General features: G+C 46.3%; 1 protein-coding gene across 2 annotated transcripts in view; it reads left to right on the plus strand.

The window, feature by feature from the left end:
* Positions 1-26861, plus strand: part of St6galnac3 (ST6 N-acetylgalactosaminide alpha-2,6-sialyltransferase 3) — a 557412-nt gene that overhangs the window by 292288 nt on the left and 238263 nt on the right. For both annotated transcript variants that reach the window (XM_041651036.1, XM_041651035.1), the window contains exon 3: positions 723-1132. In XM_041651036.1, coding sequence (XP_041506970.1) covers positions 723-1132 — 410 coding nt within the window. The remainder of the gene's footprint in view (positions 1-722; positions 1133-26861) is intronic.

Raw genomic sequence — 26861 nt, forward strand, 5'->3', positions numbered from 1 at the left:
GAGGGTCTGTGTTTAGAAGGTTGTGTGCTTGGCTCTGCCACTGGGATCTGTATTAACTACAAATCCCAGATGTCAGTGTTTTTCTTCTGAATCTGATAGTTCCATGGAAAGAGAGGTATCAGGCTTCTGAGATGTGTGCATGCCTTTTTGTGTTCTCAAGAGAGGCCTTCGCTTGTCCACCTAAAACCAATTCAAGCTCAAAGGATCATTAATATGACGACTCGGGAATTTTTAGGCATCACTGTAATATTTTTGCTGCCTGAAGTGGTCTGGGTTGTGTATGTCTCCTGCCTCTCATCATCTGCTGCCTTCTCTACATTACCGAATGCCACTTACCCATGCATGCATATCAAAGTACAACATACGTGCCTAGATATGTAGCCCTGGCAGCACCCTTACCATAGAAAAGAAATAGTTCATATTCTCTCATTTCATTTGAAATTACGGGTCTAATTTTTATAAAACTCATCCTTCAGAGCGGAAATGAATGGCTGTTTTCCCACATAATTCTAAACTAGCGTAGGGCTACAGAAAGTGATCATTTTCCAACAGGATGTATTTACTCTCCTAATAAATGCCCACTGCTAACTTGATAACCCGTAGCAGAGTCTGCAGGATAGATGTGTATCGGGGTAATCCCATACTCAGCCATCATGCGGTAAGGGATATTTCGGCTCCTCGAGATCTCATTCGATGACAGTCTTCCCTTTTCTCTCTTTCAGCCTTTGCAGCTCGACTGTGACCACTGCGCCATAGTGTCTAATTCAGGTCAGATGGTGGGCCAGAAGGTGGGCGAGGAGATAGACCACTCTTCCTGCATTTGGAGAATGAACAACGCCCCCACCAAGGGCTTTGAGGAAGACGTCGGCCACGTGACGATGGTTCGCGTCGTATCGCACACCAGCGTTCCTCTTTTGCTAAAAAACCCTGACTATTTTTTCAAGGAGGCAAGTGCCACCATTTATGTTATCTGGGGCCCTTTCCGCAACATGAGAAAGGACGGGAACGGCATTGTGTACAACATGCTGAAAAAGACAGTTGATAATTATCCGAACGCACAGATTTATGTGACCACGGAGCAGCGGATGAGTTACTGTGATGGCGTCTTCAAGGAGGAAACTGGGAAAGACAGGTGAGTCCTCTTTGGAACAGCCTCGTTGACCTTTATTGTCTTTTATGGTGAATCTTCGCCGAGCTATCAAACGAACAGAGTTATTTTTTAAACCAATTGTTACGTGGTTTTGATTATTATGATGGCTGCAGGAGCCGACAATGAGGTCCCATTAATTCCACCCACACTGCCTTCTGTTTGCTTCATTTTAATAGTTTGAAGCTCCGAGAAATGGTGGATAGTTCTCCAAAATGTCCTTAGATCTCTTCCTATGTAGCTCAATTTGTTACTGATTAGATCGCATATTTGGCTGAAAGGGGACATCTTCACATTCTCTTTCAAAACAGAAATACTTAGGAATCTCAGGTTTTTAAGCCATCTTAAGTGAGAATTGTGGCTCCCTCTGCCTCCTGGAAACCAGAGACAGAATAGACTATTGATCCTCTAATATGACTGCACAGATCCACGCATATCAATAGCCCTGTGATCTTGAACACCACATTAAACAAAATGACACATTGGTATTATTTATTTAAAATCATTAGCACTTGGATTCTTAACGAGAAATTAAGTATAAATATATCCTTTGCTCAATTGTTCAAAAACCAACCTATGTTTTGGTGCATACACTTTTCTGTCCCATTTCATAAATCACTGTGCCCACCTTCTCTGCTCAAGGCAAGTTCCCCTCGTTCTCCTTGTCCCCATCTTCCACTTCCTCTCCTGGCTCCTTTAGGCAGCTCTACCTTCTGCTGGTTCTCCTGCCTCTTTAGAACGACAACTACAACAAGCGAGGGAAGCAAAATTACAAACCGATCAATCTGGCTGATATTCATAAATATAGCACTCATAAAGAATTGCTGAAGAAGATCCGGAAACCTGTGCCTGAAGTTCTAAATTATATGTGGATTTTGCTTATTTGTGCAATACTCTGAATAAATTGAGCTTCAACTGTAATTGCAGTGCTAACAATCTAATTTCCTTAAAATGCATGCCTGTCTTTGACTACTCAATAGCATCGAATAGAGAGTTGTAGCTATTGGGCCATTGGTGGTGGAGACTTGGGATTTGCTATCTGGAAGTGTAATTTCAGTGCTCATCATGCGCTAGAAGTCTCGACAGGGACTTTTTGTGGTCTGTTTTTTTTTTTTCCAGTGTCCTATCCCCCACTTCCATCCTCAAGAGTACCTTCTTTAGTTTCTTAATAAACAGCATACATTATATTTTATCAATACATGCATGCACACATACATACAATACATAAACACACATACAACACTCAGCTGGACCAATAGACCTATTGATATTGTGGACTGATTTTCACTGAACATGTCTTCTTAGCCCCTAAAATGCAGTTTTGTTAGCATGAGTCTCTCCTCTTTAGGAAGAACCTCAAAGGTGAGATCCAAATCGGCATAGCGTAGCCAAAGAGACAGGCAGATCTGGTATTTGCAAGAATTGTACTCATGCGTAGCACCATTCTGTATGAATACGACTGTTCTCCTGGGGCCCCAGACACCTCTGGTCTCTCACTAGCCCCGAGCAATGCAATTAATTAGATGTATTTGGTTTTTCATTAGAGCTATCCCTTAGGGTACCCCCTGGTTACAATGATAAGCCTGAGGGTCATTTGAGGGTATCAGAGAAGAGCTAAGTGTGGTATTTGTTCGTGGTGCTTGAATCACGTTGACTTTCTACTGTGAGCTTTCGTTGAGATGGCAGTGTTGCGGAGGATGGTGGTGGAAAAGAGTAGAGAAGGGGATAGCATGGGGAGGTTGTTTTCTGTGTCCGTGCTGAGTAAAGCTGCTTCTGTGGCGTCATATTGGCAGATCTCCATCAATGCGGTCCCTAAACCTGAAGTTCTTTTAAAGGTCAGTTGATTTTATGGTACAGTTTCGCTTCTTTGGTTTTCCCTTCCTCTGTTATTTCACCGGCTACTGCAGACAGGATGACTAATGTCTACAGTTTCTTTAGAGCTCTGCAGAAGGGAGGACAAGTAGAAATTGACTGGTCACTGTGTTGTTGACCAAAAATATCCATCTCATTATGGTTTGAATCCAGCCCTGCTTGTGCAGAATATAATGATTTACCATGGTTCTCTGCACACAATGACAGATTTCAGTCTCTCTGAGTGGGTAGATGTTTGTTATATACACACGTGTACACACATAAAAACTGCAGGTGGAACCCTGGTGTTTCCTTTGTCACTCTCTGCCTTATTTTTTGATACTCGGTCACTTATTGAGCCTGAAGCTTCCATCTTAGCTAAGCTGGCTAGGCAGTGAGCTGCCAGGGACAGTTTTGGCCTTATAGACACTCAGGGCCCTGCTGGGCTTTCATATGTGTTTTGGAGATTTAAACTGAATTTGGTTTTGAATCATGGGTTTGTACACATTGTGCTGTATTCACAACCTCAACAATATCTTCAAATGTTGAGCCTGGTGGTCTCATCGTCTCTGTAGAGCCAGGCCTCAGCTTGAGGAATTACTAACTTGTGACTCATCTCAGTCCAGCTGAATTGTACACACTTTCTCCTTCCCCGAGTATAATTTTGAAGGGAACCTTAGCCTTCTATTTTGTCTTTAAATATTTTACTGTGTATTTTTAAAAGACCAAGGTAAGTCTTCACATCCTACGTGAAAATGCAAACACTTCCTCCACATGATTGTGTGTATCCTTGGCTTGCAATGGTCAACATTGTCCCGTAGATGTACAAGTTGTACATATATTTTAAGTATTAGTTCAAATCAGGGTTAACATAGGTCCATGCATTATAAGTGGTGTATTTCCTTTGTGTACTTATCCATATAACTCTCCCGCTACACTGCTCCTTACTGAAGAAACCTAGCCACCTGGGTTTCCTACCATGTAGTTAGTTTTATTAACTTCACGTGCTATTTCTTCAACATTGGTTTTAATGTATTGAGGTTGACTGGGTTCAGATCCAACTAATATTTATTTCTTTGCCATGAGCGACTTGTGATACTTGTAATCACATGATTATACCTAATATATGCTGACTACGTGTAGTGATATCCGAGAGCTTTCTCTCTGTGGTAGGAACCACTAGTGCTGTCTAGAGACAGGAGTTTATTAGGGTTGCAAAATGGTGGTGTTAGATCTTTTGATTGCTGGTGTACTCTGTAGAGAGAGACTTGCCCTCACTTGGTTACCACCAGACAAAAGACTGACTGGCTCTGATGCATTAGTTTCTTGCTTGGCATCCTCTGAAGTGACCCACATGTTCATAGCTTCCCAATATTTACACACTGACTAGCAGTTAAGTGTATCTCAAGTTTGTAATCTATTATAAAGCATGACGCATGCTCCGAATGTCTTATTTTAGCCTGTGGGTTCCTCTTCAAATTGGCTTTGCCTGCTTTTGATGCATGAGAGGTCATGGAGAGCTTCCCTCCTTTCTCAGATTGTAGGTACTTCAGCACTTACCTGCATCCCCCTATGAACTTGTATTCAAACATTCTCCAAGGAGCCTTGATTCCTTCTAGTTGTTAAAAGAATATAAACCATGGTATTGTGGTGCTTATTATTACAAGGTTGGATCTTTGTTTCTCGGCCTTTAGAGTGGGCAGAGATGAACTATAAACAATGCATGCTGTGTGCGCTGTTTATGAATATGATCATCATGATGTTCAAACTGAGTCTTTTCATTCTAACTCAGGCCCACCAGGCTTTTATCTTACCATGCATGTCTTACATCCATGTCTTCTTTTTGGCAGGCTGCCAATCAAAGATCCCAGGAACAGCATTGTAATTAATCATGTGCTTTATCTTGCAATACATAGTAAACTTGGAGTAACGGCAGATCAGCTATGTGATCACTGCAAGCCTCTTACGAGTACTGTGTACCGAAAATGTTTAAATGGTAGGCATTTGTGCCTGACATGTAAGGCCGCATCTGCTGGATGTGTGCTGGATAGGTCTCCCCAAAGACTGCAGTGTTTTCCTCTTTAGTGCTATTGTGTACAGGCATAGTTGCAGACTGAAAGGAGTCAGGAGCGAGGGGTCGCCTTTAAGTTAACTTTTGTTGTAAAGCTGTTTCATTTCATTCACTTTTGCTTTCAAAATTTATCAGCAAGTTCTCATTTTTGTCTTTGTGTATGCTTGGCGGGGCTCGAACTCATGGCCTTTGACCTGCCAGGCAAGTACTTTACCACTGAGATAGCACCCTTGATCATCATATTCTAATGGAGAGAGCGTATCACTGGCAATTTACAGCCTTGAAATGTGATGTCACTGATTGTTAAAATGATTTTTGATAGAAGCATTATTAGGTTTAGTTCCTGAAAGAAAAATATTTCTCGATTCCTTCCTGCCTTCCTTCTTTCCTTCCTTCCTTCCCTCTCTTTTTCTTTCTTTCATTTTTTTTTCCAGTCTTCAAGTTCCTTTTGAAAATACAGCCTTTGGCTGATGAGACGATTCAGTAGGAAAATGTGCCTGTCTCCAAACCAAGGCCCACATTTGATCTCTGGGGCCCGAAGTGTGGAGGCAGAAAACTGATTCTTGGGAACTGTTCTCTGACCTCCACACACTCACCCCATGGTGCGTGTGTACGCTTGCTCCTGCAACACAGGTAGACAGGCATAGTATTTTCTTCTCTTTCTGAAAGGACTCCTGTTGGAAATATGTATTGCTGGAAACAGTGCTCAGACGCCTTTCTTTCTTGGGATGATCCTAGACTAACCCTTACATATATTAAAATTCTTTTCAAACCAGATGAGAAATCATTTGTTCTCATATTAGTTACTGCCGAAAACTCTGGCTTGTGCGTGAGCGTGGCCTGTGGGGAGTCTGGGAGCTGGCACAGAGGACATTCGTTCATTCTCTAGAGTTACCAGATTGTTTGACAGTGGCCACCCTTATGGCTTTGTCTGCTGAATGTGATTCTCATAAACAAGAATTATGAATTCTGTACATCTTTCCTGCCTCCCAGAAACCTTCAGAATGAAAGGTTTTTATATTCAAAACATTCTGACCAAAATGTCTCCGTGCTGCCCCTTTGAATGATTGGTATGCATCAATAAGTCTATCGTGCTGGCAGCCAACGCTTACCCTAATACATCTTAAGACAGAATCCCCCTGGAGGTACTGGGCTGACAGCGGCACATGGTCCCCCTCCCCCTGAAGGATGAGAGTATGTGCTTGGCATGCACAGGTGTGTGTGGGGGGAGTATTAACTTCCCGGAAGGCCACAGGCCAATCGTGAGTGCTGTTCTGTAACCTCTGGCAGGTGGGCAATTGCTGCTTGCTTCCCACTTCAGAAACGTGTTGGCAGATGTACACACATTATTTAATTAGCTAATAATTGAGAAAGCTATCATCACTATTAAAAGAGCAAAGCTAATTCTGGGCTGATAAAGGACTCTGAGCTGCCCCAGATAGGTCGTAATTAGTGACAGCAGCGTGGCTCCGCCTTTAGGAGTGGGTGAGATTAATGAAAGCTCAGAGTGAATGGAACTGTGTTTCCCGATGCTCCTGCCTCAGGTGAAGAGGGTGAGGAAAGAGGGAGCCACTTTGAAGTACCAATAGAAGGCTGAAGACGTGACAGCCGTTGTCAGGGGGTACAGATAGCACGGGACGAGGATTTGTATATAGCAAGTTCTCCGCCTCACTCCTTTCTGATAGAGCACTCCATCAGCTTCACGCAGTCTCTGGGAGAGAACGAGAAATCAGGAATGTGTTAACCCTGATGGGTTGGTTCTCTTCACCCTGTGTGTTGACCGTTTCCTTATCTAGCCAGGGTCTGAAGGGCAGCGTGGGTTTAATTCTTTCAGCTGGGTGATTGTTGAAATTTTCTTGGAGCTTGTATTATTTTGAAAGTTTCTTCTATTATTACTCTAGGGATTAAATTGGCTCACAGCCCTCGGGTTGGCAAACTCACAGTAGTTTGTAGGTTGAGGGGTTTTATGTCTCCTCTGAGGATCTGGGGTCCTCATGAGCTCTCCCTGCCACTGCACAAGGCGAGCAGATTCAAAGGACACAGAGTGGCAAGGAGGAGAGTGCAAACAAAGCTTATGAGGCTGAAGAAACGAGCCACATTCGCCCAAAGAAGTGGTAGCCTTGTGTGCGCCAACTCCAGCGACAGAGGCGTCAAGCTGTTCCTAGTTCTCAATAAATAACTCCTAACCCCAGAAAAATCGGGACTGAGAGAAACCAGGCAAAGTGGAAGAAGCCTTGGAGTGGAGACTACAGTGTAAAACACGTGCTTCCTCTTCGTGTCCTTTGGAAGACTGTCACTGGGGACTCCCTCTTAGCACCTTTTCTGCTGGAAGTGGAGTTAATGGTTCCTTCCCCAGCTGATTCACTTGGCAGAAATACTGAATTCATACAGCAGTTGGGACAGACCTGTTGGACTCCTGGGTTACAAAAGTATAAGGAGGTACCCAGAACGCTGGCTTCATGCTAACCAGCATCCAGGCACAGAGACTTCCATTTCCCATTATGAAGAGGCCTGTGTTAGGCTCCACTGTAATGCGCAAATGCTTGGGAATGGAAAATCCCATAAAGAGAAACCATCTCTTCAGAATAGCAGGGTAAGAGGGATAATTATGATGCTTCAAAATAACTGTACTGACCTCTGTTTGTTTAAAACAGGCATACACACACAAGCACACATGTTCATACACACACTCACAGACACAAACACACACATACTTAAACATACACATATATACACATACACATATGCACACACATACACACTGTAGGTGGAAGTTTCCTGTCTTGGAGCCACTCAGTCCCAAATACCCAACAATAACTTTCCAAAATAATCACACAGAGGCTTATATTACCTAGAAATGGTTAACCAATAGCTCAGGCTTATTAATTAGCTCTTACATTTTCAGTTAATCCACATTCCTTATTCATGCTCTGCCATGTGGCGACACCTTTACTCAGTATTGTGTGTTCATCTTGCTCTCTCTCTGTCTGGCCAGCGTCTCCATATTCCACACTATTTCTTCTCATCATTCTTAGTTTGTTTGCCCTGCCAATACTTGCTGCCCGGCTACTGGATGGTCACCATTTTAGTAAACTGATTTGAGTGACAAATCTTTACAGTGTATGAGAGAATTACTCCACAACACACACACACACACATATATACACATACACACACATGCACTCATACACACACACACACACACATATACATACACACACACATACATACACATACACACACAGAAGAGGGCATAGAGAGAAAGAAGCGTGTTGAGGGTAGAGATTAGGTTATCCTAAAAGTCTAAGGAGACATTGTGCTCAGCAGTCCTTTCAGCACAGTGACTTCTGAACACTGTTGTCAGGGTTTCTGTCCTTCCTGCCCAGTTCCCACAATTGTTAAGTCCCAAAGAAATCACACAGAGGTCTACATAGTTATAAACTGATTGGCCCATTAGCTCAGGCTTCTTATTAACTCTTATAACTTATGCCTGTTATTCTTGTCTATGTTAGCCACGTGGCTTGGTACCTTACTTGGCGAGGTAGTCACATCTTGCTTCTTCTGTGGATGGGCCAGCATTGTAAAAAATGAGCTTTCTTCTTCTGAGAATTCTCCTGTTCTCATTGACCCGCCTCTACTCCCTGTCTGGTTGTCCCACCAATCGGTGTTTATTTAAAATATAATTGACAGAATACAGACCATTGTCTCACACCACCTTCAGTGCTGACTTTAAAGGTTATTTATTTGTGATAAACCTTATCTCCACAGTTACCTCCCTCTTTCTGTAATTTGGATTTCTCCTGGCCTTGTATTTCTTTATTTGCACTATCTTTCTCTCATCAACACTAGTTCACCATTAATTAAGATTTGTGAACTAGGAACAATCTTTCTCTGTATTCTTTTAAAAATAGGGGTGAGAACTGAAGAGTTGGCTCCATAGCTAAGATCATATATTGCTATTGCAGAGAACCTGAATTCCTAGAACTCACATCAGATGTCTCTCAACCAAAATGTCTGCCCCAGGGGCGTCTGATGCCTTGGAGCTCCAAGGTTACCTGCACTCCTGTGCATATAGCCCCATACACACACATATGGACACATAATTTAAAGTAAAATAAATCTTTAAAAATATATACAGTTTGTTTTGATTTTTTTTCATTGATCATGTTAGGTTCATCTGTACTTCTAGAGTGTAGCTGCTCCAGCAGCCACTTCAGAACACCTTGCAACATGCCCAGGATGCTGAACTGCAACATCTCCGTGCTGACTGCTTCCTCCCGGGAAACCCCTTTCCTCCTGGTTACAGAAATACTGTCCTTTGAATTAGACTTCCTGGTGCAGCTTTCTTCCTGAGTAAACAGTTGATAGTCCAGGTCAGCATAGGCCTTCCCTGACTTGAGTGTACATCCTCTTGACTGTTGGGCAACCTGGAACTAGGCTCTAGAGTTTTCATTTCACTGGGAACTCAGGCCAGCCCAATGTTGCTCATTGGAGGAGGCCACTTTGCATTGTGCTATTTTAATTACTTTGGGTGGAAGGACAGAGAACATATCATTCACAGTTGAAGAATAACTGTTTCCTAAATAACTATAACCTCCTTGGGACAGTGTAGGGAAGGCTGGTGGTTATGGCCATCTCAAGAGTAAATCCATGTGCTTTTCACTGTACCCTTCAGCTGAGGGACTCTCAGGTGTGTTAGGGCTCGAGTTCACCTCAGTGGCCGCTCACTTCCCCTCCTCCATCATTTCCACTGCCTTGGCTATAGTGTGCTACTGTCTGCCTCTCATGTGGGTCCTCTACCTTTCTCAAAAATCTCCTTTGTGCTTGTAGAGATGCTGCTTCCTGCATCACGATGCGCACAGAGACGGGCCAAATCAAGTGCTGCCTTATTCATGAAACCTTTTGTAACATGCCCGCATCAAGCTCTTATTTCCTCTGTTAACTCATAGCTTTTGTGGTTTTTTCTATCATTGAACCATTGGTGCATGTGTCTAAGCTCATCAGGTGGTCCACAAACACCTTAGCAGGGTACCAGCTCTATATAGTTGTTTCTTTAAACACCATGATAGACTCCTGGCTCTAATAGTCACCCAGTAAATATTTAACAGATGAATGGATAGTAAATAGATGAATATGGATTCTCCCCGATCCTTTTGTGGACCAGAGACGGCTTAGTGGTAGAGAGCTTGCCTGGTGTGTTCAAGGTCCTGGGTTCAGTGCCCATTACTGGAAATAAAACCTAAAAAAAAATTTGTTTATGAACTACTAGTGAATTTCAAAGCAGTTTTATGTTGTATAGATGGCCCCCAGTAATGTTGAATAGATAAATTGTAGGGCTGGATTCTGATAGCAAAGTTTCCCCAGATCTATTCAGAGAGACCACCCATGCTCCGTCTTCCAAAGGTGGGCAAATCTGCCTTGTCCAGGGTTTCATGGCTGGGCGCTGGGCTTGTAATAAGTCACTGACAGATCCATTCTTCAAAGGCAGCATTCTATTTTAGTTTCTCACCAGTGGGAAAGCAGCTTCCAAAATTTCACTCAATTCTCTCAGCTGCTTCATGAACAGACCCAGTTGGAGAACCTGAACCCACCAACACCCTTGATCCTTAGGTGGCAAACGGAACTTCCCTCCCAGAGCAGAAACAAAAGACCCAAGCAGAGGACCAAAAACCTCTAGCAAAACTGTCTGGCTTCATTTGCCAGCTCTACATTTTAGTTCTCTTAAAGCACACACACACACACACACACACACACACACACACACACACACTTTCTTCTTTGATAGGAAAGCTATAAATTATTATACTAGAAATATTTTAAATATTGAGCCTAAAGAAAAACTGGCAGCCATATCTTCTAGCACCTGCATAAATGCTTGATGAGTTTGTGAACCACAGTTGAAGAAAAATGTTGAAAACATTTTTTATATATAATTCAGATCATGCCCCTCTTTGGCTGAACCCTGTGATAGCCCTCTGCTTTTATATTTCTAAAATTGTATTCATACTTTCCTACCCCATTTCACCTTTTCAGTTTTAGTTTTTGAGATAAGTCTAAGCAGGCGTAGAACTTGCCAGGTAGCTAAGATGCCCTTGAACTCTTGATCCTCCTGTTTCTGTGTCCTTGGTACGCAGGGCCATGGGTGTCAACAGTACACTCAGTACCTGTGGGCCTAAGGTCAAGCCCAGGGCATCGTGCATGCTGCACAAGTATTCGACCAATGGGGCCACATCCTCAGCCAAGGTCATGCTTTCCTGATGGCTTGCAATGTTTCTGTTGGAGACCTGGTCCCCTTTTACCTCTCTGAGCTTTATATGTCTAACTTAACACCTTGGTCACTTAGCTTTATCATCTACCACAACTTCATGCTTATTTTGGGTGCCTTTGCTCTAGGATGCTGCCAGGATGCTCTTTCTCCACGTGGTGCATGGCCATCTGTTTGTCACCAGCTCTGTGAGTTGATCACAACATTTGAGACAGAAATACAGACTTCATCTGTCCAGCATGCCCAAGTCTTACCCTGTCCCACTTTTCCTAATTTTACCTCATGGGTTTTTCAAATCTGCCGTGTTCTATAATGTATTCGTGTACTTCATTGTTTCTTTTGTGTATATCTCTCACTAGGATATACGTTCCTTATGGGAAGGGACAGAAGGGTTCATTATTTTGTTCACTGATACAGACTGAGGACCTCAAATAGTGCAGGTTGTATAGTAGATAATAATAATTTTCTTTTTGCTGGTGAATGACCTAGAGATGCACAAACATGAAGAGATTTAGGTGGTTTTGTAAAAATTGTTTATCAGGGTCCTTCAAAGTAGCTGGACAGCAAAGCAAGAGTTTGCGGCCTTTCAGGAAGAGCAGCAAACACATGCATAGAGCATTGTGTTCTCACAGCAGAGACCGCCTGTTTGGAAATACTGGGATCGCTTTCCATTCTTTAGTGTATGGTCTTATAGTCGAAATGTAATTGGCTAGATGGGCTTAGTTGACCAGCTATCCAGTGAGAACAGCATAGCTCTCTTTCTTACCTGGAGAACCGTGGACTCAGGCCTGCAGCTTCCATAAGGGTCACCTGGAGAGCTGTTCTCCCCGCCCCCTCTCTCTCTGCTGGGTTTCTGCTAGAGTACCCTACTTGGCATTTCTGGGCTACACCTCAACTCAGACGCTCTGCATTTCTAGGAAACGGCCAGGCAGTGCTGTGCACGGCCTAGATCCACACTGAGAGGGTCTGTGTCAGAGAAGGATCAAGCCACATTTAATTATTTTGGCTACATTTTGCCCCTTTCATTGGTGTTGTGTTCTGAGTGTCTTGAATTCGTTTCAGTGATAGTTTCGTGGAGGGAGATCCTCAGCTCGGGAATGAATATCCCTGCAGCACTGCGTTTTCTTTGCCACTGTCTCAAGCTCTCGCCCCTCTGCAGTCCTGCCAGACGCTGCTGTTCATTAGCGCGGAAGGGCGCGGCACTCCATCATTCTGGATAGACTAATCACCCTGTCCCGGCTCCTAGCGAAGCGCCAACCGTGAGTGTGCGCTTAGGCTACTGTTGCTTCCCAGGTTTGCTCTTTAAGTGTTTATTTCCCTAACAATTGCCTGAGCTCATCGCTGTCTCTCTGTCCTGCGTTTCTGTCACATTGTGTCTCTTTGAAGTTCAGTTGGGCACCATTCCATAGAGGTGACCGTCACGGCCTTACCTGTCTCTGTGTGTGGTTTCTCTGTTGCTTTAATTATCCATATTAAGGATACTTGAAGTATATCTATGAATTTAAGATACCAAATAGCACTTCATTGTCTGATTCGCCCAAGTGGATGAGGAGGGCCCTTCCAGTGCTGTCAGCAAAGCCCAGCATATTTTCTATGTGTCATATTTTTCCTTATGGAGTCAATGAACAACATTTTTAAAGCTTAAAAAAGCAAGACAGTGATGCAAAGATGGGCAACTTCTTCTAGAAACTATGAACTGGTTAAAATTTAGGGTCTGAGTTGGGCAGTGATGGTGTACACCTTTTATCCTAGCACTTAGGAGGCAGAGGTAGGTGGATCTCTGAGTTCGTGGCCAGCCTAGTCTATAAAGTGAGTTCCAGGGCGGCCATGGCTGTTACACAGAGAAACACTGTCTCAAAAAAACCACACCAAAACTTAAAAACACTAACATAGGGTCAGGGAAAAATCTGTATATTAAATATTCAATAAGTAGACTAAAAACAGTTTTCATTAAAATAAAAACCATACTGGATAAATCATACAAAGGCTCAGTTGCATGTGCCATGCTATCTCCTGTTGTGAACAGGTCATTTAGCGTTCCCAGAATGCTTCTCCACATAGTTGAATATTGAACATGTGGGATTTTCTTGAGTTTGCACTGATTAGAGATATGAGGGGATAATAGTGGAGATTTTCCAGAAAGGCTGACAGGCCTATTAAGGAAGTTCTTGTTGGGAATAGCTCTCTGCCCATGAACTCTTTATGAACCAAGTTGTTCATATTACTGTTCTGCACTTACTGTCGCATATTACTGTCCCAGCCTAACCGTTCATTGCAGAAGAGCACACATGAGCTCCCCAAAGAAGCGCATGAGGCATGGCCCCAGTTCCCAGGCCAGTTCTCCAGCACATGGTTATCTTAGTTTTTCTCTGTTGCTATGATAAAATCCTTCTGCAAAAGGCAGCTTTATTTTAGGTCACAGTTCAAGCGATAGTCCAGAATGGCTACAGGAACGTGAAGTCTCTGGTCACATTACAGCCACAGTTGGAAGGGAAAAAAAGCAATGACTGTCACAGGCTAGTGCTTGCCTGGTTTTTTCCACTTTGTACAGTCCGGAGTCCCAGCTGGGAGCTGGTGCCACCCACAGTGTGAGGTCCTCCTCCCTCAATTAGTGCAAACAAGATAATCCCCCAGAGGCATGCCTGAGGTTCATCTCTCCTGTGATCCTAGGTTTTGTCACTTGGACTGCTGACACTATCTACGCCATGTTCTCTGTGTTTCTAAGCCCTGGTCTGCCAGGCTGTAACACCATCAGTTTTACTTAAGGGCGCATCCATTTCTCTTGCATCAGTGGCTCACATTTTCTTGTTTGTTCTCCATGGGTGTTGTGATGGGTCTGCCCTTTTTCTTCTCTTTGCTTTCATCCTGACTCCTCATGACCACCCCACCTGGATTAGTGGGAGAGATCTCCAAGGAGCAAACCGTTTGCCACTCGGTCACCTGGAAAGAAATACATAAAGTATGAGACCAGCGGAAAGTGCCGTAAAACTGGCACACCCTACTTCCTTAGCAGGTGGGTGCTTGGTGGGCAGAGAGCTTCTGGTGTTTTTGCTGCCAAGCACATTGTGGGTGTTCAATGAATATTAAATAATAAGAAGAATTTCCTAATTATGACGAGCGTTTTTCTCCATTAAGCAGATGGTGCTTTGTAGGAGCGGGCCATTATTTATAAGTGTGACGCAAGGTTCTGGCAGTTGTGTGGGAAACGTGGCTCTCACTTCGGTTACTGATTATAGGCTGCGGCAAAGTTTCGTGTCAAACCGCTTGATCAATATTAGTTAATGTTTGTTATTTAAAAAAAAAGAACCGTGAATAGAGAGATGGACTTTTTGTGTCCTTGTCTGTAATCTTAATGATTAATAACCCTCAGCTGTAAAATCATCCCTTGTAATGCGATGTAAAAGACATCTCGAAAGGCAGCACCGTGTTCACCCCCCCCACCCCCCTCACCCCAACCCCACTTTCTGCCAGCGGTCTCCTTTCAAGTCTTTGGACGTCTCTTTGCGGTTACTAAGGCTCGAGGTGCACACCTCTGCTCCTCTCATGGCTCAGAGCCGTAGCTGAAACCTCCCTGGAGCTAAGGAGTTAATTAGGTGTTCCCAAAATACACCCCGTTTTATGATTTTGCACATCACCACGACGAAAATAACCATCTCATCCCGTCAAGCCATGTAAATTATAGTGAGCGGGATGATGAGCAATTCTGCCTTCTTTGGAGCAGTTCATTTTGTTGTCAGCTCATCCACATGTTCAGAAGTCACACACTAGAAGCATGACTTAGTAGTGTGAGTGAGGTTCGGTGATCAGATGTGACTTCCTTTCTTAAGTCTGCTTCCTATAAAGGGTCTGTGCAAAGGAAGCATTCAAGAATATACACCAAATCACAGTGTCTGCTAGGAGCTGAGGCAGCTGCGTGACTTCTCATCAGAGATAGAAAACATCCTGTTCACTGACATGCCCAGGCTCCCTCACCCACACATGCTCCTACTGAGCTCCCCCCCCACTTAGGAGGGGCATCTGGGTGTGAGATAGGCAACTCTGAGAGTAGCTTCGCCCATGCCGATTGCAAACATCTTCTGAGTACACGTTCCGTGGGTGATAAGTGAGTGTCAGACCATGTCCAGATGAAGAGGAGCTGCTGATGTTTGAGACATATTCTCTGCCCTTACCAGGATCTCTAGAGGCTCTGGCATGTGTTGGCAGGCTCTATGCATCTAGTCTCACCTCTTTGTTTTTAATATTTATAAATAACACACTCATCAGGAAGTCAGTAGGTAGGAAATGAAAGCAGCCCAGAAACCCAGCCAAGACCACGCACATCCCGGTGTGAGTTAAAGCAATGCTGACCTCGAGACTGTGCAGTGAACCCAGATGTGTTCTAGGGGGGAAAATAAGTCTTATGCCAAAGTCCAGGCTCTGCCTCACTGATGGACAATCCATGGGCTGGGGATTGCATCTGAATTCCCCACAGACCTGTTAGGAAATCAAGACTGTGTACTTCTAAAGTCTGGAGTCTGCCCAGAATATGAGCTCATAAATACATTAGCTTATGATAATGCACATGTTCCTATTTTAAAAAGCATAGTCTCCATAATTCAATATGTCCAGAGTACCTCCAGGTAGTGACAGGATTTTTCTCCTTCATTTCTCTTGGGTGTTGATTCAAATGTCATCTTGTCAGAGAACCTTCCCTGGCAACACCCTTCACCACCCTCTCTGTAACCCGTGTACTGAACTCCATTTTCCCTGTCACTACAGTGTGACATGTTAGAATTTGCTCTTACCAGTCTACCATGTGAGACTTTTTTCCAGCAGCACTTGATGCTGCCCCTTCTCAGCGCACTCCATACACAGCATCACCCAGGTGTTTAGCAGGAACGTGAGGCTTTGGCGGATGCTGACTCATTAACATAAGGACCAGGGTCTCTTAGGACTGGAGTAGAGATGGTCTCTAACCTCACCCCTCTGGCATGCCTTGGGAGAATTTACCATGGTGACATTTATGCTTTGAAAGGTGCAGTCTGTGAGACATGACATATCTGTTAATCAGCATTTAATTTGTTTCTGTTTCCATGCATCTGACACAAATCTAATTGCTATCAGAAATTCTGGTAACCAGGGAACATACATGGAAATGATAGTTTTGTTAAAAAACCTGGAAAGCAAATGTTTCAGTGAGGTTCTGTATTGAGAAAGAAAAAAAAAGATTCCTGCAAAACTTCCCGAGAATTCATATATAACTCAAGACTCTCCATTAACAACTCTAGTGGGCGAGGAGAAAGGGAGGTGGCAGGGGGAGCTAAAATAGAGTCCAGCACATTTATTTTGTGGGCAAGAAAACCTAAGATTAAGGCAAATTTAGTAAATTTCCCAAGATTCCCTGCATTTTTGTGAGGCTTCCCTCCCTGGCTCCTCTGAATGCCAGACTGGTACCATGCTTGCTGGCTGCTGTGGCTCCCCAGAACTGAGTTGACACCCCACCCGCACAGTGTTTCTCAGTGTGTTCCCTGCTTTCTTGTGAAGGATATCCCGCTTCCTCAGCTTAGACAATCTCAGAAACTAGATCCTGGGCTTCTGTGGTGTGCCTTATATATCAATTTCTGAGACGCAGTGACCTATTGTGTGCAAGGATCCTTGAATTTGCTGTTCCGGGATGGAAGAACAAAAGCTTTAAATTATATTATCAAATAATTTCACAGCATATTTATAGAGGGCTTGGTGGTTTTCCTCAGGGAAAGACACTAGCCATTTAAAAATAGAAGTGTGCGTGGTTAATTTTCTGTCAACTTGACACAAACTAGATTATCTGGGAAAGGGAACCCCAAAGGAGCAATTGCCTCCATCAGATTGGCCTGCGGATTAATAGTTGATAGGAAAGGTCCAGCCCATTATGAGATGTGCCACCTCTGGACAAGTGTGAAGACAGCCTGAGCAAGCCATGAGAGCAAGCCATAAGCAGCATGCCTTTATAGTTCCTGTCTCTGCTCTGTTTGAGTTTCTACGCTGGCTTCCCTCAATGATTAACTGTTATTGGGACGTATATGCCAGATAAACCCTATTCCAGAGCTAACTATGGCAGTTGGCCATAGGGTAGATAAGATACGCCCTTTTGAAAACTTGAATTTAAGCCTTTCCAGTTCTTTAATTTCTCCCAGAAACCTTGAAGAGTACAAGGTACCAGGCATATAGCCTGTGGTGGTTTCAGTCAGAAGCGTCACCAAAGGCTCATGTCTGAAGGTTCTGCTAGGGGCACTGGTTGTAGATGTGATGGAACTTTTAGGAGGCATAGATTTTCTGAAGGAAGTTCTGAGGACAGGCCCTGGGCGTTTGTGTCGTCTTCCTCAGTCCTGCTCTCTCTCTGCTTCCTGTGTGTGGATGGAAGTGTGATCAGCTACTTCCTGCTTCTGCTGCTCTCTGTGCCTTCCCACCACCAGTGGGCGCTATCCTTCTGGAACTGTAAGCAAAAAATAAACCCTCCCAAAGCTTGTTTTTAGTCATGGCGTACTGTCACAACAATAGAAAATTAACTGATATGTTACCCCATTTTCTGGAGACAGACACCAGTCCATGGGGCCACAGCAGACCTCACAATGATGTCATACAGCTCGCGAAGGCGGCGTACCATCGGGCTGGACTCATAAACCTCTGGTGTGTCTCCCAAACACAAACAGTACGATTCTTTACTCAGAGACCATGGAGGGGGCCTGCTGCTTCAGAGATGCTGCTCATTGCTTTTGGTGGGATCCATATCAGTTATCACCTGTGGAGAGTCTTAGCAGTTCTTGCCCCCGCTGCCACTGTTGCCCTTTACTTGAAGTTCTTCTTACCCTTCACCATCTTGACAGACTAGTCACTGTCCATCAGCGTTTTGCTTCTTCTAACACAACCCTGAAATTGAGCCATTCCAAAAAATTCCCAGAAATGGCTTTGTGGGGTTTTAATTTAATTCTCGGCATGGTGAAAACTCTTTAAGACATATATCAAAGCGCAGGCTACTGAATATTTTATACCGTGGGAACTGTGTTAGGAAAAAGTTGAGGACTTAGGGCCACAAAGGAGAAAAAAAAATGAGGGAGAATAGATTTGAGGAAACGTTATAAATCAGAATTTCTCATAAGAACGTTCACATCTTGCGCGTTCTCCGTCTTGCAACCTCCTCAGGCGCAAACTGCGGCGTTGTCGTCCTTCTCTTGTGCACGCCGTGTGCACGCCGTGTCGCTGCGATTTTCGTCATAGGAAATGGGGGCATTAATAACTTGGTCTCTGTGGACAGATCATAATAGGAAACCTTATAAGTAACTGCCCACTAATGGGAAAATTGAAAATATGTACCGAGTTCTTAATGGTCATAGTGTAGCCATTAAAATTACAATTATGTCACAATGGAAGAACTCATTTTGTATTAGTTTATCTTTGCATAATGTTAATAGCTAATGAAAGTGTGACAATGGCCTCTAATTAAGCCTGGCAGCATTTCTGCCTCCATATAAATGGGCTCTAGTTTGCTTGCAGTCATGTGGTGGGGGCATTAGTGAAGTCGGGGTCTGTCTCTAGTAGAAGGCTTGCAAGGTGAGACTCGGTTTTGTGAAACGTTGGTCTTCTGATGAATGGGATGACTGCCTGGGCCGGACCTGACTGAGAATTCTGTGCTGAGAGAAGCACCGGAAGAGGCTTTCCTCCCCAAAGTGAATACGGGAATGTCACCTCCAGCCTTGACAGGGAAGCTGGAGACACAGTATCTACCCTGGCCTCATTTCCCTGCAGGAAGGCTCTTCCTGTCCACCTCTCTCACGCAGCTGTCTCTAGCAGCCCCGTTTATCTTTCTTCCTCAAGCGTTCATTTTTCGTGCTGTGTTGCCCGACCCTGTACAGACTTGGTGAGCTGTCTATTTTACATCTGGTTCTGGCTGGCCACCTCCACCCTGCTCTGCAGAGTACACAGTGTGCACCAGGTCTCAACAAACATTACCTGTGTGAATGCCAGTTTTGCAAACACTGGGAAGCAATAATCAAAGCCTTCTTGCGATTCCTGGAATGTGCCTGAAGCTGCGGTTATACCGAGAAGTAATGTTTTCTAAGCTTCTTCCTTATAGGGGTCTTGTAAAACCGCTTGGCAGAATCAGGCACTGTCCCCTCTGCCCTGAACTCAAAGGCCTCTTCCTTGAGGGAAATGTCACTTTAGCAGGGACTTCATGAGCAAGGACAGACTAGCAGGGATCGGGATCAGTCCTGACAGCTCCTCTCATGCCGCTGGCAGATGCTGCTCAGTCCCCCCTTAGGATGGACCTGGCCTCGCCTTATTTCTATAGCTCACGCTACTGCTACTCGGAGTCCAGAAATAAAAGCCAGTGAACACCGACTGTTAGTATCCCCCGCCCCTAACCTGGGTCGCCGGGGCTCGTGACTGTTCACAGGCGCAAAGCTTTTTCTCTCCTATTGCAGTGGATGTGAAGAGCTCCAGATGCAACATTTGGGTGATTCTTTTTAAAACAAATTGAAGGCTGTATAGATGCAATTAAAATAAAAATTAAATTTCAGTTAAGAAATAATTTGAAATTCCTGGCAAATTCAACTGATTTTTTTTTTAAGCTCTTAATATAGAGACAGATTTATCACAGGTTCTCCCCCTGTCTGTCTCTCTGTTTTTCTGGTTTACTTTCTCAAAGACATCACACAATTTTCCATTTAATCGATTTTTTCATGGAAATCTATTGCCACATTTTCATCTATGCAGAGAGAGCTGCAAATTAAACAGGACATAGGAATAGAATAAAAAGCTGACCCATCTGTAGCATCTTTTGCTTATCTGTTTATTAGGGGGTCTACGTTTATATTTTAAAGATTTTCAAGATACACCTCAAAATTCATCATATGATAAAGAAGAATTGCATGACTTTCCTGTGTTCCCATGTGCTCCACCTCCTGGACTGTGCTCACATATGCTCCTTCTCCTGGGCTGTGCTCACATGAGCTCCTCTTCCTAGGCTGTGCTCATATGTGCTCTGCTTCCTAGGCTGTGCTCACACTTACATATGCTCCTCTTCTAGGGCTGTGCTTACACTTGCTGTGCCTCCAGTGCTTGCTCACATGAGCTACTCCTTCCAGGATGTGCTTACACTCACACGTGCTCCCCCTCCCGGGCTGTGCACGTGCTCCTCCTCCCGGGCTGTGCTCACACGTGCTCCTCCTCCCGGGCTGTGCCTCAAATGTGCTCCTCTTCCCAGGTTGTGCTCACATGTGCTCCCCCTCCCTGGTTGTGCACGTGCTCCTCCTCCCGGGCTATGCACGTGCTCCTCCTCCCGGGCTGTGCTCACACGTGCTCCTCCTCCCGGGCAGTGCTCATACTCACACGAGCTCCTCCCCCCGGGCTGTGCTCACACGTGCTCCTCCTCCCGGGCAGTACTCACACGAGCTCCTCCTCCCGGGCTGTGCTCACACGTGCTCCTCTTCCCGGGCAGTGCTCACACTCACGAGCTCCTCCTCCCGGGCTGTGCTCACACGTGCTCCTCCTCCCGGGCTGTGCTCACACTCACACGTGCTCCTCCTCCCGGGCAGTACTCACACGAGCTCCTCCTCCCGGGCTGTGCTCACACGTGCTCCTCCTCCCGGGCAGTGCTCACACTCACGAGCTCCTCCTCCCGGGCTGTGCTCACACGTGCTCCTCCTCCCGGGCTGTGCACGTGCTCCTCCTCCCGGGCTGTGCTCACACGAGCTCCTCCTCCCGGGCTGTGCTCACACGAGCTCCTCTTCCCGGGCTATGTTCACACGAGCTCCTCCTCCCGGGCTGTGCTCACACGTGCTCCTCCTCCCGGGCTGTGCTCACACTCACACGTGCTCCTCCTCCCGGGCTGTGCTCACACTCACACGTGCTCCTCCTCCCGGGCTGTGCTCACACGTGCTCCTCCTCCCGGGCAGTGCTCACACTCACGAGCTCCTCCTCCCGGGCTGTGCTCACACGTGCTCCTCCTCCCGGGCTGTGCACATGCTCCTCCTCCCGGGCTGTGCTCACACGAGCTCCTCCTCCCAGGCTGTGCTCACACGTGCTCCTCCTCCCGGGCTGTGCTCACACTCACACGAGCTCCTCCTCCCGAGCTGTGCTCACACTCGCACGTGCTCCTCCTCCCGGGCTGTGCTCACACGTGCTCCTCTTCCCGGGCTGTGCTCCTCCCGGGCTGTGCTCACACGTGCTCCTTCTCCCGGGCTGTGCTCACACGTGCTCCTCTTCCCGGGCTGTGCTCACACTCACACGTGCTGCTCCTCCCGGGCTGTGCTCACACTCACACGTGCTCCTTCTCCCGGGCTGTGCTCACACGAGCTCCTCCTCCCGGGCTGTGCTCACACGTGCTCCTTCTCCCGGGCTGTGCTCACACGTGCTCCTCTTCCCGGGCTGTGCTCACACTCACACGTGCTGCTCCTCCCGGGCTGTGCTCACACGTGCTCCTCCTCCCGGGCTGTGCTCACACTCACACGAGCTCCTCCTCCCGGGCTGTGCTCACACTCACACGTGCTCCTCCTCCCGAGCTGTGCTCACACGAGCTCCTCCTCCCGGGCTGTGCTCACACTCACACGTGCTGCTCCTCCCGGGCTGTACTCACACGAGCTCCTCCTCCCGGGCTGTGCTCACACTCCCACGTGTTCCTCCTCCCGGGCTGTGCTCACACTCCCACGTGTTCCTCCTCCCGGGCTGTGCTCACTCTCACACGTGCTCCTCCTCCCTGGCTGTGCTCACATGTGCTCCTTCTCCCGGGCTGTGCTCACACGTGCTCCTCCTCCCGGGCTGTGCTCACACGTGCTCCTCCTCCCGGGCTGTGCTCACACGTGCTCCTCCTCCCGGGCTGTGCTCACACGTGCTCCTCCTCCCGGGCTGTGCTCACACGTGCTCCTCCTCCCTGGCTGTGCTCACACTAGCTCCTCCTCCCTGGCTGTGCTCACACTAGCTCCTCCTCCCGGGCTGTGCTCACACGTGCTCCTCTTCCCAGGCTGTGCTCACACGTGCTCCTCTTCCCAGGCTGTGCTCACACGTGCTCCTCTTCCCGGGCTGTGCTCACACGTGTTCCTCTTCCCGGGCTGTGCTCACACGTGCTCCTCTTCCCGGGCTGTGCTCACACGTGCTCCTTCTCCCGGGCTGTGCTCACACGTGCTCCTCTTCCCGGGCTGTGCTCACACGTGCTCCTCCTCCCGGGCTGTGCTTACACGTGCTCCTTCTCCCGGGCTGTGCTCACACTCACACGTGCTCCTCCTCCCGGGCTGTGCTTATACGTGTTCCTTCTCCCGGGCTGTGCACGTGCTCCTCCTCCCGGGCAGTGCTTACACGTGCTCCTTCTCCCGGGCTGTGCTCACACTCACACGTGCTCCTCCTCCCGGGCTGTGCTTATACGTGTTCCTTCTCCCGGGCTGTGCACGTGCTCCTCCTCCCGGGCTGTGCTCACACTCACACGTGCTCCTTCTCCCGGGCTGTGCTTACAGGAGCTCCTCTCAGGCGGTACCTGGCCCCTGATGTACTCTTGCATTGATTACAGTGGCTGAGCCTGTGCTGATATGCCAGGTTCACCCAGGCTGTCATTTATATTAGGTTCATTCTGGAATTGTTCACTCTTTAGGTTTGGACAAACCTGCAGCAACCTCCTCTCAATTCTAGCACATGGCACTTCCAGTACGGATCTCTGTGGTCCTTCTCTCTCCTTGATTTTAGCCACTACTGATCCATTAGAAGTTTCTGTGGCTTTGTCATTTTTTAGCTGTCAGGGAAGTGGAATGAGATAATATTCAGGATTTTCCTATTACAATCTTTCACTTGAAATATATGCATGTAAGATTCCTCCATGTCTGTCCATGATTTGATAGCTCCTCGTTTCTTCGTGGTCCTATTGTGTTTCTCTACTTGCCTAATAAATGGCACCTTGGTGGCTTGAAGTTTTGTCAATTGAGAATGACCATCCTATATCCCTTTATCATTTCTGACAGCAAAATATGTGCCAGAAAGAACTTGAGGGGAAAATTGTATTTTGCTCATTGTTTCAGAGGACTCAGCCCATCATAGTGGGAAGGGATGGCAAGGGAGCATGTCACAGCATGGCAGCTCAGAATCTGACCAAGGAGAATGCTGGAGCTTTGCTGAGCCGCATACTCTTTCCAGCACCACACCGACGCACTTTTTGCAGCCAGACTCTGCCTCCTCTCTGCTGCTGCTTCTTGGCCTGTGCTTTTCTCTCCTTTCCTTGCTTGTACCTGCTCTCTGCTCTGCCCTCTGGGTGTCTTTGTTCCTCCTTGGAGCTCTCCCTCTGCCACTAAGCATTCCATTGTCATCCCTGGAACCAGACTGATCTGATCGCTGTCTTTTCTCCTCCCAGAAGCATTTCCTGTCTTGTGTGTCTTTTCTATTTGTGGTGATGCTTGTCACTTCTGTTAGGTTTTGTTCTTGTTTTGATTTTGTTTTTCCTTGCTTCCCGTGTTTGTTTGCTTGCTCAGTTGGTACATTTACTTTACGGGAGACAAAGCTTTCATCCTCACCTCTCACTCCGGGTTCTTCTCCCTGCTGCATTTTACAATGTGGGTATGCAATTCATTTAAAGTCCAGGCAGGCAGTTAGCTCTGTGGGTGGTGGGCTAATGCAAGGTTTGTTTTCTTGGTTACAGCATTGTGTGTTTTACAGAATTGTTGATGCCACAGATGTGCAAATATTTGTAGTTTGAAGCTAAAAACAATCCCACTGTTGCTTCTGGGTCTGGGTGCTAGCTTTCCTCTCCCCTCTCTTTTCCATCAGACACTGGCTGCGCCTGAGAAAGAAGCAGTCATTCGGACTGTGGAAGTGAGCCTTTAAAAGTTAGTAAGACCCTACAAAATGGAAACTCGCTAGGTCCATCTGGTTCCCCAAGCCGTAGCTCTGCTCGTAAGTGGGAGAAAGGCAGGGCCCTAGCATTGCTGCCTTAAGAGACCTAGCGCCATCTTGGCTGTGGTGATGTGGGTGGTGGCAGATGGAGATGATGCCCAGCCGCCATGCTCATTCTCCGTTGTGGCACCACCCTCTACAGGGGTGCTTAGGTATGTTATCTTGTGCACTGATTCGTTCACTTCCTCTTTTAGCGCTGACATTTCCTGCTCCTATTGAGGACTGCATGCTCATGTCAGTGTGTGCCGGGTCCTGCCGCTTCCTTACTCCTCACAGAGAATCTCCATAAAGACAGCTGTGCGTGAGCTGCCATGGCCTGGTCACCCCACTGGTCTCTCACAGGCTGCTTGTCTCTGAACAACACGCTCTTATTTCTTTATTCAGGGAGCATTTGCTGAGGATCTGCGCTAATCCCTGTAAAGAGGAGCAGGGTGGGAACATCTGGAAAGAGCTCCCTCTAGCGCGGCATACAGACACACCAGCAGGGGAACACACCTGGGCCTGGGGACATGCGCCTGTAATCCGCACTCGGGAGGTCAAGGCAGAAAGAGCCTGGCCACAGAAAGCAAGACTCCACCTGTTAAAAAGGCAATCTTTTGGGCGGTGGTGGCGCACACCTTTAATCCCAACACTCTAGAAGCAGAGGTAGGCGGATCTTTGTGAGTTCGAGGCCAGCCTGGTCTACAAGAGCTAGTTCCAGGACAGGCTTCAAAAGCTACAGAGAAACCCTGTCTCGAAAAACCAAAAGCAAAAACAAACAAAACAAAACAAAGGCAATCTATCTTTAAAAAGCAGGTATTCACAGGGTAGAGGAGAAACTGAGGTGAGGGTCAGAAGCTGTAGCTGGGCCTTTCTTCTCCTCAGTGGAATTCACTCGAGCAGGCTGGTGTATGTTGACAAACTGCATCCTGAAGCTGCGGCTGGGAAAGGACTTTCTTCTGCCATGTGTAGTTTGATGATTCATATTTAAAGCTCTGTCATTTCCTTTCTCGATAGCACAGTTTCCTTGTCTTTAAAGTTAATAATTCATTTCCTCAATAATCAAAACAAAACCAGAGGTAAGGAAATATTTAAAATATGTATAGCAAAGAGCTGCGGATTGAAAATATTTAAGAAGACAGTGTATCTAGAAGGCGTTTCAGCAAATACACAAATGACAAGCGTTTCATACAATTAGATTATAGGTGAGGGGAGCAAATGTGAATTAAATGGAAGCAAATGACCAGGGATAACGGTGTGCAGCAAGCCTAGGGCACATCAGAGGTGAGGTGCTTCCAGGGGGTCTCTCGGAGTGTGGTGGCTTGAAGGACAACGACCCCCAAAGGGGTGGCACTAGTTGAGGGGTCTGGCCTTGTCAAAGTACATGTGGTAGTGTTGAAGGAAGAGTGTCACTGTGGAGGTGGACTTTTGAGGTCTCATATATGATCAAGCATGCAGGGAGACAGTTCACTTCCTGTTGCCTTCTGATCAAGATGTAACCAGTACCATGTCCGAGTGCATGCTGCCACACTCCCTGCCGTGATGGACTAAACTTTTGAAACTGTACACTGCCACCTCAGTTAAATGTTTTCCTTTATAAGAGTTGCCATGATCATGGTGTCTGCTTACAGCAATAGAAACCGTAACAAAGACAGTCAGAAATGAGGAAGACATGCATTCACACGCCAGAGCAGAAGTCAAGGGAGGTTTGGAGTCCACAGAGAGCCCTGTGTTCTGACACTAGATCATAGCTGATGACAGGCCAGATTCTGAGGAAACAGAGGAAATCTAATGTTATGGGAAGTGCGTTATCTTGAGGCCTTGCTGACCTCTCTTTGAATAACGTTATTTAGCTAAAGTAGAAAAGACCTAACCGCAATTTACCTGAAATGAATGGTTTTCTTCTTGGGGGATGGGGAGAATTTTCATCTCATTGAGGCCAATATTTCAGCATCCCTCAAAATCAGAGCCGAGGGCTGGAGAGATGGTTCAGAGGTTAAGAGCATTGCCTGGAGGTTAAGAGCATTGCCTGCTCTTCCAAAGGTCCTGAATTCAATTCCCAGCAACCACATGGTGGCTCACAATCATCTGTAATGGGGTCTGGTGCCCTCTTCTGGCCTACAAGCATACACACATGATGGAGGAAGGTCATTGGCTAATAAAGGAACTGCCCTGGCCCATTTTATTGGTTAGAGGATAGGTGGGAGGAGTAAACAGAACAAAATGCTGGGAGGAAGAGGAAGTGAGCTGAGAAACTCCACAGCTCTCTCAGGAGCAGATGCCTCAGAGAGAGACGCCATGCCCCGCTCCCGGGATGAAGCTCCGACCCAGGATGGACTAGGCTAGAATCTCCCTGGTAAGCGCACCTTGGGGTGCTACACACAGATGATTATAAATGGGCTAAATTAATATGTGAGAATTAGCCTAGAAGAGAATGGGCCAGGCAGTGTTTAAATGAATACAGTTTGTGTGTTGTTATTTCGGGGCATAAGCTAGCTGAGCAGTCAGCCGGGGTGCTGGGGACGCAGCCCCGCCGCTCTTATTACTTCACACACAGAGACAGAACATTGTATACATAATAAATAAATAAATATTAAAAAAAAAATCAGAGCCGAGCAGCGCCGGTGCATCCATGGTTGCACCCGTCCATTGTTCTTAGT

Source organism: Microtus oregoni, unplaced genomic scaffold (assembly GCF_018167655.1).
Source record: "Microtus oregoni isolate MIOR12 unplaced genomic scaffold, Mior012 000000F_ref0000247, whole genome shotgun sequence".
NCBI lineage: Eukaryota > Metazoa > Chordata > Mammalia > Rodentia > Cricetidae > Microtus > Microtus oregoni.